Source organism: Salmo salar, chromosome 03 (genome assembly GCF_965601325.2).
Source record: "Salmo salar chromosome 03, fSalSal1, whole genome shotgun sequence".
Lineage (NCBI taxonomy): Eukaryota > Metazoa > Chordata > Actinopteri > Salmoniformes > Salmonidae > Salmo > Salmo salar.
Window position 1 is genome coordinate 68,336,697 of NC_138293.1, and position 16,326 is coordinate 68,353,022.

Here is a 16,326-nt window from a genome sequence, read left to right on the forward strand (position 1 = left end):
AAAACGTAGAAATGCGTTGTTTTCACATAGACACTGGTATCACAGATAGTAGAACATCTTAACCCTTGCAAGGCTGCCGGCCCAGAAGGCATCCCTAGCCGCGTCCTCAGAGCATGCGAAGATCTGCTGGCTGGTGTGTTTATGGACATATTCAATCAATCCCTATCCCAGTCTGCTGTGCCCACATGCTTCAAGATGGCCACCATTGTTCCTGTTCCCAAGAAAGATAAGGTAACTGAACTAAATGACTATCGCCCCATTGCACCCACTTCTGTCATCATGAAGTGCTTTGAGAGACTAGTCAAGGATCATATCACCTCCACCCTACCTGATACCCTAGACCCACTCCAATTTGCTTACCGCCCCAATAGGTCCACAGACGACACAATCGCCATCACACTGCACACTGCCCCATCCCATCTGGACAAGAGGAATACCTATGTAAGAATGCTGTTCATTGACTACAGCTCAGAATTTAACACCATAGTACCCTCCAAACTTGCCATTATGCTTGAGATCCTGGGTCTCGACCCCGCTCTGTGCAACTGGGTACTGGACTTTGTGACGGGCCGCCCCCAGGTGGTGAGGGTAGGAAACATCTCCACCACGCTGATCCTCAACACTGGGGCCCCACAAGGGTGCGTTCTCAGCCCTCTCCTGTACTCCCTGTTCATCCATGACTGCGTGGCCATGCATGCCTCCAACTCAATCATCAAGTTTGCAGACGACACTACAGCGGTAGGCCTGATTACCAACAATGACGAGGCGGCCTACAGGGAGGAGGTGAGGGCCCTCGGAGTGTGGTGTCAGGAAAATAACCTCACTCAATGTCAACAAAACAAAGGAGATGATTGTGGACTTCAGGAAACAGCAGAGCGAGCATCCCCCCCATCCACATCGATGGGACAGTAGTGGAGAAGGTGAAAAGTTTTAAGTTCCTCAGCGTACACATCACAGACAAACTGAAATGGTCCACCCACACAGACAGCGTGGCGAAGAAGGCACAACAGTGCCTCTTCAACCTCAGGAGGCTGAAGAAATTTGGCTTGTCACCTAAAACACTCAAACTTTTACAGATGCACAATCGAGAGCATCCTGTCGGACTGTATCACCACCTGGTACGGCAACTGCTCCGACTCACAACCACAAGGCTCTCCAGAGGGTAGTGCGGTCTTCACAACGCATCACCGGGGGAAAACTACCTGCCCTCCAGGACACCTACAGCACCTGATGTCACAGGAAGGCCAAAAAGATCATCAAGGACAACAACCACCCAGCCACTGCCTGTTCACCCCGTTATCATCCAGAAGGCGAGGTCAGTACAGGTGCGTCAAAGCTGGGACCGAGAGACCGAAAAAAAGCTTCCATCTCAAGGCCATCAGACTGTTAAACAGCCATCACTAATATAGAGATGCTGCTGCCAACATACAGACTCAAATATCTGGCCACTTTAATAAATGGATTTAATAAAGGTATCACTAGTCACTTTAAATAACGCCACTTTAATAATGTCTACATAGCCTACATTACTCATCTCATATGTATATACTGTATTCTATACCATCTACTGCATCTCGCCTATCCCGCAAGGCCATCGGTCATCCACATATTTATATGTACATATTCTTATTCATCCCTTTACATTTATGTGTATAAGGTAGTTGTTGTGAATTTGTTAGACTACTTGTTAGATATTACTGCACTGTCAGAACTAGAAGCACAAGCATTTCGCTACACTTGCATTAACATCTGCTAACCATGTGTATGTGACCAATACAATTTGATTTGATCTTTGCTGGTATTGCGCGAGAAATAATAAAATGTCTTGCTTCAAGAGGTAAAATGAGATTAAACTACTCAATATCGCCATCTGCTGGCCTTTGCGCCAGAACTACAAAGAGAATCAACACAACAAAAGTGAAAGCTATCCTAGCTAGATGAATTTTTCAAATAAAATACAAATGCAAACTTTTTAATTTCGCGTATAATTGATTACTTCCTTATGACATGTCTAAACATGAAACATTTTATTCACAGCACACCTCACCCTACCGTTGTATTAATCTCACTAGGACCTTGTGGCAGCCAAGGAACTCAAAAACAAGCTAGGGAGGGAGTTCACTGTTCAGCTGAGGAATTGGACGTGAAACTCACATGTAACTGTCCATGCAAAAATACCCTTGCACTGGATGGCTGGTAGCTGTATAGTTTTAAATTCTTTGTGCCGAGATTTTCCTCTGTCCATAGCAGTAAACGTCGATTTATGTGTTTTATCACCAGGTGGGTTGTAAACTTCCTCGAATCGTGCCCAGCTAACGTTAGCTAGCTAGCATGAACATTTGAGGCATGGTTAACTATTTATCTAGCTAACGTTCGCTAAACAAAACAAATATTTGGATAAACTGGCCAAGTATTATTTTCTCGTTGCTGTATACTTCACACGAGCTCTTGAACCTAGTTTATTTATTCTGGCTAGGTAACGTTAATTCGATAGTAGACGTCAAAACTATGTTGATATGGGCCTTTCTCTTTTTACAGTGTGCAGAGATGGACTTGGACCGTCAAAAGCGCCAGGAGGGCATACAGAACGCCCTGGGATTCATACAGTGAGAAAGAAACATTTTCCCTGCAATTCCCACAAGTTGTCAACTAAATTGTAGCAAGTTGCTCATTCATCCTATACCCACAAACGACCATACGGCACTAGTTCACTTGTATTGATAGGTTATTTTCCTCTGTGTCCTAGGTCTTCTTTGCCTTATCCAAAGCCTGAAGGCTATAAGGTAGGGATTAATGAATGCGATGACTGTCTTCTTTCTTGACCTTAGTCTAGGCATGTCTACACCCCCTATACTGTTCCAAAGAACATGTTGTGTGCTCACAGTCATGCAGCTTGCCCTTTGCAGCGATTTTCTCCTTTTCACATTTGGTCCATGGGAAAAATTTACCAAAACCAGCCATAATACTGATTAGACAAGTCCATGTCCTTTATGGCTTTTCCTGTGTGCTGTCTTTATCTCACTCCCATGCCATATTCCTCTCCTCTTCCCTGATTGTCCCTCTAGGCGTTTCTGACCCAGTTGGTGTGTAACCTGCTGGATGAGGGGAATGCAATGTTCAGGGAGGGTGAGTGGCAGCAGGCCATAAAGGACTTCAGTGAGGGTGTTAACGTGGCCCACTATGCCCAGGCTGAGTCTCTAGAAATCCCCTCAGCCCTGCTGGAGAGTCTGTATTTCAACAGGGCAGCAGCCTACCACAGCATGGTGAGTCAGTGGTGTGTCACCAGGATTATGCATCTTTGATCCACAATATGGATGATTGAATGAGGTTCACGATTCTGTATACAAAAGGTATGAAGTCATCTCTTAAATCTAATATTTAATAGCAATTGTGTTGTAAGCAAATGTGCTGTAGTGGGCAAATATTGAACCAATGGGGAATACCTATTGCACTCTTTCTATTTCAGTATTTTGTGTTGTTGCATCACATTGTTTCATTGCATCATGTGCAACATGTGTTTCAGCCTCATTTAACTTTGGCCATCATGCCACACTTCCTCAACATCCCCTTGAAGTTACAGAGCCTGTATCATCTATCATTACCCCATTCTCATTAGCCTGTATTAACCACTGTATGGCCTTAGTCTTTCACTTTGTGGCAGAACCCACACGTTACCTGTCATCTCTTTCTCTCCATCTCTCTCAGGGGGAGTATGAGCAGGGTGTGCAGGACTGTGACAGTGCGCTGGCGCTGTGCAAAGACAGTTGCACGGCACTCTACAGGAAGGCTCTATGCCTGCGGGAGCTGGGCCGTTTCAGAGAGGCCTACAACTGCAGCACGGGCTGCCTGCTCACTATGCCTAACGTGAGTAACATTATGAATTACCCCTTCACATCAGAGGCTGTTTTCTTGGACTAGAAAAGCATGCACACCTTTAAAAGGTTAAGTAGCATATTGTTTTTATCTATAAAATGTCTAGCACAACTAGCAACATTTCTTTTTACCACTTGACATATGTAATTTGGGATTCCTCATGATGATCCGCTAGTGGAGAAGGAGAGTTTAATTTCATACAAGTGGATTTGTTTCCACATTTCTTTCTCCTCTCCTTCGATTACCTTTTGATGTTTTTCAAAAGAATGTGAGAAGATGCGGCGAGGGGGGAGACCTCACACCGTACTTTTGAAGTATCATGTAGCTCAGAATAAGTGTTTGTGAAATTAATTTAATAAAAAGCTTATTTAAATGTCTTTTTCATTTTTTGTCTTGTACTCTTCATAGGACAAACATGTGTATGAGTTGGCACAGGAGCTAGCTAACAAACTGGGCCTGAAGATACGCAAAGCCTACGTTAGCACACAGGTGAGAATCCGTTTCCAAAGCAGAAGGTCTAGATTCAAGCAGCATGGCAACTTACCTTCCATGATAAGTGGCTTGGATTCAATTGTTCTCAATCTGCCATTATCTGATCAAATCTGCCATGAGCTGTTTATGCCCTGGTTTAAATCTCAATTTGGATTCATAACAATTGAAGTCATTAAATTTGACATTTTCTTTAGGTTGCCTCTTTATGAAGTTAATATTTTTTTCCTTTGCAGGAGTTGGCCACATCTGAGCAAAGTAATGGGAACACAGTTCCTTTTGCAGGAGAGGCAAGTACAACAACTTTCACCATTACACTTAAGGTTGCACTATGCAGAAATCGCTCTGCCATTTCCTGGTTGCTAAAACGAATAGTTTGCGTAATTCTAAGGTAATTATAAGCTAGTAGAGAATCATTGTACCATCTAAACCGCTCTGAAATATATTTTCCATAACCAAAAATATTTTTTTCAGCTGTTTGAAGCTGGTGTACAAAACCGAAAGTAAAAGACGCAAAAACAAAATAGAAGTATAGGAAGCAGAAAAATAGAGCACATAGAAAAGAAAGCAAGACTAAAAAGCGATAGATCAAGTAGAATGATAGATCTATAACCACATATTTATGTGAATTTAGTCGGGCTGCCCTAAAACGTACATATTGCCACTTAAACTGGTTGAGATTTGGAATGTACTTTGGTTTACCTGTTGATTTATTGTCACTTAAACAGAAGCTGTTGTCTTTCTCTTTTCACCTCAAGATGTATGGCAATGGTCTGGATTCCTTAAGTGACATCTCATCAGGTAGTAATTCTCCTGACCAGAAATGTTGAATTACCTATCACATTGTAATGTAAAGTCTATCAAAGAAGATTTCTTCTAGAAAATGAAACTCACCTGTTCCCTCACCCTGTCTTTCAGTTGGTTTCTCCTGCAAGCCCCTATCTGCCGCTATGCCAGTTAGTGATGAATCCTCTCCCTCTGGTCCTCTGGTCTGCTCCAAACTTCTGGGTAGCCCTGTCCAAGGCCCTCGGGGGTTGCCCTTCTCTGTGCCTGAGTCAGAACACCTGGGTGACAGTGAGCTGATGGGAGATGATCTAGACAGCCTGCTGGACTGTGTGAGTTTGTCTACTGGTTGACGTAGTATTCAGATATAGCTTCCCTGAATCTGTCAATGCAACTTCTCATTCTCTCTCCCTCATTCAGATTCCCCCTCAACGTGCCTTTCCCATCATCCTCCCCAGCTCAGCTTATGTCCCCATCCAGCTCTCGTTTCCCTCAGGCCTGCCCGCCCCCTCGCCCCAGCTCCCCCCAGCCTTCTTCAACTCAGCCATCAGCCAGCTCAACTCTCTGGACACCTTCCCAGGCATGGGTGGGGGGGATGCTCTGGGTGCGCTGAACTCTTTAGATGGCCTTGATGCACTAGACTCTCTAGATACTTTAAACAACCTGGACACCCTTTCAGGCCTTGGTGGTGGGGATGCCCCGGCTCCCACAACAGCACTCTATTCACTTGATGCCCTGGACAGTTTCTACCCACTTGGGGGTGCAATAGCAGCCAAACCAGTGGTGGTGGGGGGAGGGGGGCTGGACTCCCTTTCTGAGTTCAACCTGCCTGGTGAGTCGATTGAGGGTGGTAATGTCTTGTTAGCTTATAGCAATGTATACATGGTTAATTTTTCTTTTAATGTTTAACACCAAGAAAGTTATGAACCTAATGTAGATGTTATAATTGATTGTTTTTTGTTCTCACACTATCTTAAGGTGCAAGAATCTCCCACAATGTTCTCTCTGCGACACGTTCGCCCAAGAAGTCCAACCACACAGTAAGCCATTTATTTCTGTCAACAGAATTTGTTGGACTCCCTCCCATACATTGTGTACATTTAATATGCAACGCTTAGGTCACATTCAACTTTGTAGTTGGAGTTCACCTTTTACAGCGTCATGCTAGTTTTGCCTTGACATATTAACCTAAATTAATTTCTATTACCATGGCGATGTAGGTGGTAAAGAATGGCCAAGTCTCCTCCAAGCTCTCTCAGCTGATCAAGAACCCCCTAGCAGCCACCCATGACTTCATGCAGGCCTGTGCCACGTGCTACAGGTGGATAGGTACAGTAGTGGACATGATTAACTTGCTCTCAGACAGTGTCCCTCCCCCAGTTTACTACTTAATGTAATTTATTTATTCGTTTTTTTGTTGTGTACTTTTTCTCCCCAATTGGTACTTAGTTAGTCTTGTCCCATCGCTGCAACTCCCATACGGACTCGAGAGGTAAAGGTCGAGAGCCATGCGTCCTCCCAAACACGACCCCGCCAAGCCACGCTGCTTTTTGACACACTGTTCGCTTAACCCGGAAGCCAGCCGCACCAATGTGTCGGAGAAAACACTGTACAGCTGGCGACCGAAGTCAGCGTGCTTGCGCCCGGCCCGCCACAAGGAGTCGCTAGAGCGCAATGGGACAAGGACATCCTGGCCGGTCAAACCCTCTCCTAACCCAGACGATGCTGGGCCAATTATGCGCCGCCTCATGGGTCTCCCGGTTGCGGCCGGCTGCAACACAGCCTGGGATCGAACCCAGGTCCGTAGTGAAGCCTCTAGCACTGCGATGCAGTGCCTTAGACCGCTGCGTCACTCGGGAGGCCCCCTACTTCTACCTAATAAGACTGACATTTAAGGCCATCATAGCACTGTGGTTCACCTCTCTATTGTTATCATTCTATGTCCCCCTTAACTCACCTTTCTCTCTCTCTCTCCCCCTCTTTACCCCTTTACCTGTATATCCCTCTCGCCTCCCTCCCTCTGTCTCTCTCAGGTCCAGGGGTCCTGGACTACCAGCACCAGGCAGAATTGGCCCACCGTTGTAAGCGGGACATTCTTCTGTGCAGGATCAGGGCTTCAGAGCACCCTGTCTGGAACAGGGTGCGACCCCGCCCCACGCACAATTTTACTGGGGCATTTATGCTCTGCAAGGGTATGGAAAACAACAGTCACTGGTGTGGGAAAGAGGCTCTGTTTAGATGAAGATAATGTGTGTGTCATAGGTCAAATTACCCAGTTTTAATCTGTGGAAAAAGGTCCTAAAGTTTAGCGATGGTCTCAGTTTGTATATGTAGTAATCTAAGTTCCTTCCCAATGTGCAGAGGTGCTGGAGACTCAGAAGTGTAAGTACAGGGAGGGCTGTACGTTTGCCTACTGCCAGGAGGAGGTAGATGTGTGGACCCTGGAGAGGAAGGGAGCCTTGAACAGAGAGCTGCTGTTTGACTCGCAGAGCCCCAACAATGACAGGCCCACACTCAGCATCAAATGCCTGCTGCAGCTCCACAACGGCATGTTCATGTACCTCTGTGAGGTAGGACACACACACACTTTTGCCCTTACACAGACCCACCTCCATATGTTCAAGCTTGACCAGTGAAACATGGTAGAGGGCTGCGAGTCCCAGCAGAGATCGTTGCAGACCAGCCGTAATTTTTCATGCTGCGGGCGGGAACGTGCAGTCAGACAGACGACTTTGGGATGAAAATATTTGTTGTTGTCCCGCAGATTAATTGGAAACGGTCGTCTTTCTGCTTTGTATGCTTAAAAGCACATATTTTTCACATTATTCACGCTCTGCTTCAACTTGAGTAGCCTACTTCTCCTCTCCTAGTTGGGAGTGAGAGTTCAAGTGTGCCTAGTATGTGGTCTCATTGAAATAGAGTAGGCTGCCCACATGGGCGGAGAATCACGTGGCAGTTAACTTAAATATGAAGTTAACTGAAATATGATTAGACTGTAGCTTACTACAGTGTGTATAAATACATATTGATAATGGAAAGAAGTGTAGGGCACTCAACCAACGTGAGATGAGGTGCAATAAAAATGGGATGGGGGAAAAAATCAGTCCCGCGCAGACCTCTAAAACATGCCGTTCAACCTTACTCATTTACATTTTAGTAATTTTGCAGACGCTCTTATCCAGAGCGACTTACCATAGTGAATGCATACATTTCATACTTTTTCCCCCTTTTTTTCCCTCCGTACTGGTCCCCCGTGGGAATCGAACCCACAACCCTGGTGTTGCAAACATCATGCAAACACCATGCTCTACCAGCTGACTCATGCTCCCCCCCTACTTCTTGTCTCTGTTTACCTCAACTTTCCCCCCCGTTTTCTCTACTCAGGAGTGCTATGACAGTAAGCCCAGAATCATCAGTAAGGAGGTGCCGTCCACCTGCTCCAACCCCTGCGCCCGTCACCCATTCGACAAAAACAAGTGAGTCATGTTTGGTCCCCTCCCTCCCTCCCTCACACACACACACACACACACAAACCCTCACTCTTCCCCCCCCCCCTGTGCCCTGCAGGTGCCTGGTGCATGCGGTGAGGTCCAGCAGCGTGCACTACACTAAGATCCGCCCGCTGTACACCCAGTGCCAGTTGGACTTGTGCCGCCATGCCCAGCGCTACGGCTGCCAGCGAGAGGACAGCTGCTCCTTTGCCCACTCCGTCATCGAGCTCAAGTGCTGGAGGCTGCAGCAAGACTCTGGTACAGTCAGATTGATGCACACACACTCATGAACATTGTACTTGGTCTCAGACACAGAGAGAAATATTTATTCCTGTCTAATAAATGTGAAAACATTTTTAAATGTAGAGGCCGATCTACAATAAAACATCTTTATTTGTAAATGTTAGTTTCTATACTAAAAGTCAGGAAAGTTTCAACAAAGTCCAGTAGGTGTCAGTAGACACTGCCGTTCAGTCTTGTCACAGTTGATAAACACTGTTTGTAAATACTGTCTGTAAAAAGTGATGTCTAGGCTCGACTAGGCATCACTTTTCTGTGTATGTGCCTGTTTTATAGGCATCACTCATGAAGAAATTGTTCAGGAATCCAAGCGACACTGGCATAAACAGGAGCAGAACACACACAAACCCAAGGTCTAATATCCCTGCTATGCTACATCTCATAATATGGTGAGGCAACGGCTCTTGTGTAGTTTGTCTGATTCTCCACCTTTTGCCTCTCTGTTTTTGTCCCTGTGACTCGTTGACTATAGCCGGTGTTCATGCCACCACCATCTTCATCCTCAAGTGGTGGAGGTGGGGGAGGAGGCTATAGCTTGAACCTGAAGAGGAAGTTTGTTTGTGGTCAGTGCTGGAGGGACGGGCTGGTCAGCGAGCCGGACAAAGCGCTTAAGTACTGTACAGCCAAGGCCAGGCACAGGTGAGGCTGCACCCTACCTAGCATCCCTAGCCAGATGGAGGCCATTGCTTCACTGTAGTATGCAACAATTCTATATGACTGACCACTGTTATTCACTATTGTCTATCAAATGGCCAATGTATGTTAGATGTGCAGTCTGAGATCTGTTCGGTTTATTGAATAACAATAGAGAATGTTCATCTCGGGGACACAAACCAAGTTGTATGGAGCGTTTACAGCGAAGCCCTATGTAATTTAGGATAGTATCTTTCTGGAAAGTCCACCATAACTCTAGCATCTCTCTCCCTGTAGTTGGACGAAGGAGCGTCGGGTGCTGCTGGTGAAGTTCTTTGAGGGAAAGAAGTGGGTGATGGTGCGGACGTTGCCTTTTGCCAAGACCTATCCCCAGCAGTATGACGTGTGTGCTGCCCCCTGCTACTCCTCATGCACGATCTGCTAGAAATGATTTTTGATAGATTCAACCAAGCATATTATCATTGTGTCTATTTAACTTATAATGAACTATTATGTTAGTGTGATCATGGGTAACGGTATATATTGGTCAGTTGAATTTAATACTTAATCATTGACACTGTGCAAACTTGTTTACACAATCATCCTCGCAGTCTGTGTGTAACGGCATAACGTGTCCCCCTCAGATATGTGCCCATGTGGTGAAGCAGAAGAAGTGCCACTACATTGGGAACTGTGACTTTGCCCACAGTGAAGAGGAGAAGCAAGTATGGACTTATATGAAGAACAATGGCTGTAAGTTTACACTATATTTTCGTTATCCGTTAAACCTTTTGTTCCACATTATCGCCTTTGTTTAGGTTGATCTATGAGTAGGATTGGTTCAGATGCCTATTATCCCCACCAGTACACATTAAATCAAATTGTATTTGTCACATACACATGGTTAGCAGATGTTAATGCAAGTGTAGCGAAATGCTTGTGCTTCTAGTTCCGACTATGCAGTAATATCTAACAAGTAATCTAACAAATTCACAACAACTACCTTATACACACACAAATGTAAAGGGATGAATAAGAATATGTACATATGGATGAGCGATGGCCGTGCGGCATAGGCAAGATGCAGTAGATGGTATAGAATACAGTAAATGCATATGAGATGAGTAATGTAGGCTATGTAGACATTATTAAAGTGGCGTTATTTAAAGTGATACCTTTTATTAAATCAATTTATTAAAGTGGCCATAGATTTGAGTCTGTATGTTGGCAGCAGCATCTCTATGTTAGTGATGGCTGTTTAACAGTCTGATGGCCTTGAGATGGAAGCTGTTTTCGGTCTCTCAGTCCCAGCTTTGATGCACCTGTACTGACCTCGCCTTCTGGATGATAACAGGGTGAACAGGCAGTGGCTCGGGTGGTTGGTGACCTTGATCTTTTTGGCCTTCCTGTGACATCGGGTGCTGTAGGTGTCCTGGAGCGCGGGTAGTTTTCCCCCGGTGATGCGTTGTGCAGACCGCACAACCCTCTGGAGAGCCTTGTGGTTGAGGGCAGAGCAGTTGCCGTACCAGGTGGTGATACAGCCTGACAGGATGCTCCCGATTGTGCATCTGTAAAGGTTTGAGTGTTTTAGGTGACAAGCCAAATTTCTTCAGCCTCCTGAGGTTGAAGAAGCGCTGTTGCGCCTTCTTCACCACGCTGTCTGTGTGGGTGGACCATTTCAGTTTGTCCATGATGTGTACGCCGAGGAACTTAAAACTTTCCACCTTCTCTACTACTGTCCCGTCGATGTGGATAGAGGGGTGCTCCCTCTGCTGTTTCCTGTAGTTCACGATCATCGCCTTTGTTTTGTTGACGTTGAGTGAGAGGTTATTTTCCTGACACCACACTCCGAGGGCCCTCACCTCCTCCCTGTAGGCCGTCTCGTCATTGTTGGTAATCAAGCATACCGCTGTAGTGTCATCTGCAAACTTGATGATTGAGTTGGAAGCGTGAATGGCCACGCAGTCATGGGTGAACAAGGAGTACAGGAAAGGGCTGAGAACGCACCCTTGTGGGGTCCCAGTTTTGAGGATCAGCGGGGTGGAGATGTTGTTTCCTACCTTCACCACCTGGGGGGCGGCCCGTCAGAAAGTCCAGGACAGTTGCACAGGGTGGGGTCGATACCCAGGATCTCAAGCTTAATGACGAGTTTGGAGGGTACTATGATGTTAAATGCTGAGCTGTAGTCAATGAACAGCATTCTTTCATAGGTATTCCTCTTGTCCAGATGGGATAGGGCAGTGTGATGACGATTGCATCGTCAGTGGACCTATTGGGGCGGTAAGCAAATTGGAGTGGGTCTAGGGTGTCAGGTAGGGTGGTGATATGGTCCTTGACTAGTCTCTCAAAGGACTTCATGATGACAGAGGTGAGTCCAATGGGGCGATAGTCATTTAGTTCAGTTACTTTAGCTTTCTTGGGAACAGGAACAATGGTGGCCATCTTGAAGCATGTGGGGACAGCAGACTGGGATATGGATTGATTGAATATGTCTGTAAACACATCAGCCTCCTGGTCTGCGCATGCTCTGAGGGATGCCGTCTGGGCCGGCAGCCTTGCAAGGGTTAACACGTTTAAAATGTTTTACTCACGTTGGCCACGGAAAAGGAGAGCCCACAGGCTTTGGTAGCGGGCCGTGTCAGTGGCACTGTATTGTCCTCAAAGCGAGCAAAGAAGTTGTTTAATTTGTCTGGGAGCAAGACACTGATGTTCGCTACGAGGCTGGTTTTCTTGTTGTAATCCGTGATTGACTGTAGACCCTGCCACATACGTCTTGTGTCTGAGCCGTTGAATTGCGACTCTACTTTGTCTCTATACTGACGCTTTGCTTGTTTGATTGCCTTGCGGAGGGAATAGCTGCACTGTTTGTAGCCGGTCATGTTTCCAGTCGCCTTGCCATGATTAATGACCCTCGCAAGGCTGCCGGCCCAGACGGCATCCCTCAGAGCATGCGCAGACCAGGAGGCTGATGTGTTTACAGACATATTCAATCAATCCATATCCCAGTCTGCTGTCCCCACATGGTTCGTGCTTTCAGTTTTGTGTGCGAATGCTGCCATCAGTCCACGGTTTCTGATTAGAAAAGGTTTTAATAGTCACAGTGGGTACGACATCTCCGATGCACTCGCTAATAAACTCGCTCACCAAGTCAGCGTACATCAATGTATACGCATTAGTATTGTTACTTACGTTCCTCTTTGAACCTGTTCCTGAAGTGAAGGATATGCAGCAGATGTACGACATGTGGCTTACAATGACGAATCAAAACCGTCCGCCGGATGACACCCTGATCACCCAACACATAGAGGAGAAGCAAATTGTCATGCCAACCGACTATGCCGAGCCAATGGTGAGTGAAGGCACTTACTCACAAAACCTGTTTGTTGGATGTAGAACGCAAACAATCCATTCACCTTTCTCATTTGTAAAAGCTATCAAGAAGGACTACATTTTGATAGTGTGTGCGTGAATCTTCATGCAATGTCTGTCAGTGTGTATGAATGCATAACGTACTATGAGAACAGTTTTATTGTGCGTGTGTATTATAGAGCGGCGTCCACTGTCCTCTATGTGGGAAGCATAGTAACAGTGAGCGCCAGCGGCAGCAGCACATCTCCTCAGAGAAACACAAGGACCGTGTATTCAGCTGCGAGGGAGAGGACGAGAGCCTCACCTGGACATACCGCTTCCCCGGACTCCGCCTCGCCCTTTGTTCCAGGTAACACTCGCCCAGAGTCACAGTACTGGGCCTCAATACTGTAGTTCCTTTCTCATTACCCATCAAGAGATGCTTTGTATATGCACACAGAAAACAACTGGGATATGGCAGGGTTCACTTACCACACCCTTGTCCTATTAAATTTTATGGGTGCACAGTGATTGACATATGTATAATATAGATCAATGTGATTGACAGGCTGGAGAGTGGCTGTCTCGAGGGGGTGAGCTGTGACTACGCCCACAGTGCTGAGGAGCTGGTGGAATGGCAGGAGAGGCGGGAATTCCTCCGGCGGAAGCTGGCCAAGGCCCGTGAAGACAAGCTCATCATGCCAGACGAGTTTGACTTTGGGAAGTACAACTTTCTCCTGCAGGACTGAAGCCCCTGTCCCCTATGTGAGACACTTGTACCTGTAAACAGACAGCAGTCGTCTGTTTTGTTGAACACCCTGGGGGGTATTTTCTTCATTAGTTCGATATTAGTTAATACAGTTTATACCTGTTTGAGCTGGTTAGGACTGCAAGTGCCTTATTTGTCCAATATTTTCAAAAGGGCTTAACAAATGAGATCTTGGTGCCGAATTTGAGTGGGGGAAAAAGTAATTTAGTACTGCCATTTAACAAAACCGTACCGATCAAATATCTCCATTAATAGTCTGTTTACTCTATGTATGTCTTATTGAGGGATATTAAGAATTCACTTATGCTTGCGTTCTGATGGGACTCTTTATACAACCCTCAAACTTTCACAAATGTTCTTCCATCAAATGAAAACCGATTTGCTGGAAGGCCAAATGTTTTTCTCTTTCACTTTGTTAATGTGTCTTATGCCAATTAAAGCTGCAATGTGTAACTTTTTCCGTGACCTGAGCAAATTCACATAGAAATGTTAGTTATAGAGCTGTCATTCTCATAGAACAGATCATTCAATGTGCCCTATTTCTATGCCTAATGTTCTTAAGTGTTGTACACCAGCTTCAAACACTATATTTTTGGTTATTGGAAAGAAATGTCACAATTTAGATGGTACAATGATTCTCTACATTGCTTGTTTTGTCACAAGTATTTTAATTTTAGCAACCAGGAAATTGTAAATGATTTCTGTATATTGCATCTTTAAAGAATTTGCTGCTGCCATTGTAGACAGACAAGCATTACAGAATATGATCACAGTAATACAGGGGTACTGCAGGGTGTTCATGGAAATATAATTTTTACATTTATTTTATTTCAGTGTTTTTATCAATATTGCTAGCAACAAGATACAATTAATTGTTAAATTAGACATACAATATAAAAGAGGATAATACCTTATTTCTAATGATGTGAACTTTATTTCTCAACTCCTAATATTGAGCTAATTGCACTCACAGGACAGTGTTTCTCCTATATTCATTTAGCAGCGGTGAGCCACCGCTGCTAAATCGTTGCCACCACTCCAAAAAATATGATTAAACATTTTCGGGCTGGTAAAACGTTTGTGTAAACATAAACAACTAAACTAGATATAAAGTATGTAGAAAATACATAATGGAGCTATATATTTTAAATAAGATCATTTAAGAACAACCACCAAAATAACTAGATAGTAAGGGAAAATCTAAAATGTAAAACATTTCATGGAATTAAATTTGAAGTCACTCCAATGGCTGTAGGAACTACTACTATCTAGCATATAGACTCACTCATGGTATGCTGAAGACAAGATTATTATCTGCCCAGTAAATTTGAAGATGTGAATAATGTATCTCCACATATGTAGTCCTGCACATTAATACATATCAATGTTGGCAAACAATAAGTAATAACATGGTAGTTAAACCTAGTAAAATAAACTTATTGATTTCTATACCTTAGTTCTTTGTTACCAAATCATACTTTGTATTGTTGGGTTCAAAGTATGCTTCAGGGTGTGTCATTGCTGTTTTGCAAGGGTGGTGGCCTAAAAACTAAGACTGTCATTCTAAATAAGGAGAGGGAGAATACATCATTCAGAGTTGTGCAGATGAGAGCATTTAGCCTGTAACCCTAGAAGCTGAAAGAGGCAGTGAAGCATACCGAGTCTCAGAGCATTTTGTGTTATTCTGTATGTCAATCTGAGACACAGATTTTAAAAAAAAATGTAAAAAAAATTCTAATAATGTTTTAAAAAAATATTTATATATATTTAACCTTTATTTAACTAGGCAAGTCGGTTAAGAACAAATTCTTATTTTCAATGACTGCCTAGGAACAGTGGGTTAACTGCCTTGTTCAGGAGCAGAACGACAGATTTTTACCTTGTCAGTTCGGGGATTCGATCTTACAACCTTTTGGTTACTAGTCCAACGCTCTAACCACTAGGCGACCTGCCGCCCCAGTATGATATGACATATTATGATATGTTAAGTTTTGTATGGTATGTGTTAATTTGTGGATTTCCATCACACGTACAATATGTTCCGAATTAGCAAAATGTATGGTACGTTACAAATTCAAGCTAGGTGTCTAATGTTAGCTAGGCTAGGGGTTAGAGTTTAGGAGGTAGGCTAACATGCTAAGTAGCTAAAAAGTAGTAAGTAGTTCAGAAGTTGCTGAAGTTATCCATGATGAGATTTAAACTAGCGACATTCATGTAATACGCCCACCCATCAACCTTACTTTAGTTTTTGTTTTAAGTAACCATACCAAACGTAACATACTAATTTTAGTGTCCCGGATATAGATTTACTATGTTACCCAGCCTGGTCTCAGACTAGACATAAGGGAGGGGGTAACATGCTCACTTTCTGGGGGGGAGGGGGTTCTCTTGAAATAATATTGAGATGTTCTGTATACATCACTGGTAAGTGTTAGTTCATAAGCTTTGCATACTGGAAGTGTGTTGAATACCAGCTTTAGCCAGTATAGAGAGGTAATGGATACTCTCGGAATGAACCAAATGGAAGGTTTAAGTTTGTTACTAAATACTATTTCTATTTCAATGACAATTATTATGGCTATAATGATTTTGATTTACAACATTCTAAAATAATCTATAGAGTGGGAAGTGGTATGTTTC

At 44.3% G+C, this 16,326-nt stretch overlaps 1 protein-coding gene across 1 annotated transcript; it reads left to right on the forward strand.

The window, feature by feature from the left end:
- Positions 1-2,067: 2,067 nt before the first annotated feature.
- On the forward strand, positions 2,068-14,600 carry LOC106601242 (zinc finger CCCH domain-containing protein 7B). Its single transcript, XM_014193289.3, has 23 exons — positions 2,068-2,280; positions 2,539-2,606; positions 2,747-2,783; positions 3,066-3,263; positions 3,706-3,864; positions 4,282-4,362; positions 4,599-4,652; positions 5,121-5,163; positions 5,281-5,477; positions 5,566-5,977; positions 6,124-6,185; positions 6,366-6,474; positions 7,179-7,337; positions 7,507-7,715; positions 8,530-8,621; positions 8,713-8,894; positions 9,213-9,289; positions 9,409-9,575; positions 9,867-9,972; positions 10,214-10,322; positions 12,785-12,918; positions 13,118-13,287; positions 13,486-14,600. Exons 2-23 carry the CDS (start codon positions 2,548-2,550, stop codon positions 13,664-13,666), a joined length of 2,997 nt encoding a protein of 998 aa, XP_014048764.1. The 5' UTR covers positions 2,068-2,280; positions 2,539-2,547; the 3' UTR covers positions 13,667-14,600.
- The last annotated feature ends 1,726 nt before the right edge of the window (positions 14,601-16,326 follow it).

Excerpts from the sequence above, each read along its gene's own strand:
- LOC106601242 (XM_014193289.3), top strand. The coding sequence starts at position 2,548 with ATGGACTTGGACCGTCAAAAGCGCCAGGAGGGCATACAGAACGCCCTG. Across the intron at positions 4,363-4,598 it reads AAGCCTACGTTAGCACACAG|GAGTTGGCCACATCTGAGCA; the intron begins GTGAGAATCCGT and ends TTTCCTTTGCAG. Across the intron at positions 9,973-10,213 it reads CCTATCCCCAGCAGTATGAC|ATATGTGCCCATGTGGTGAA; the intron begins GTGTGTGCTGCC and ends TGTCCCCCTCAG.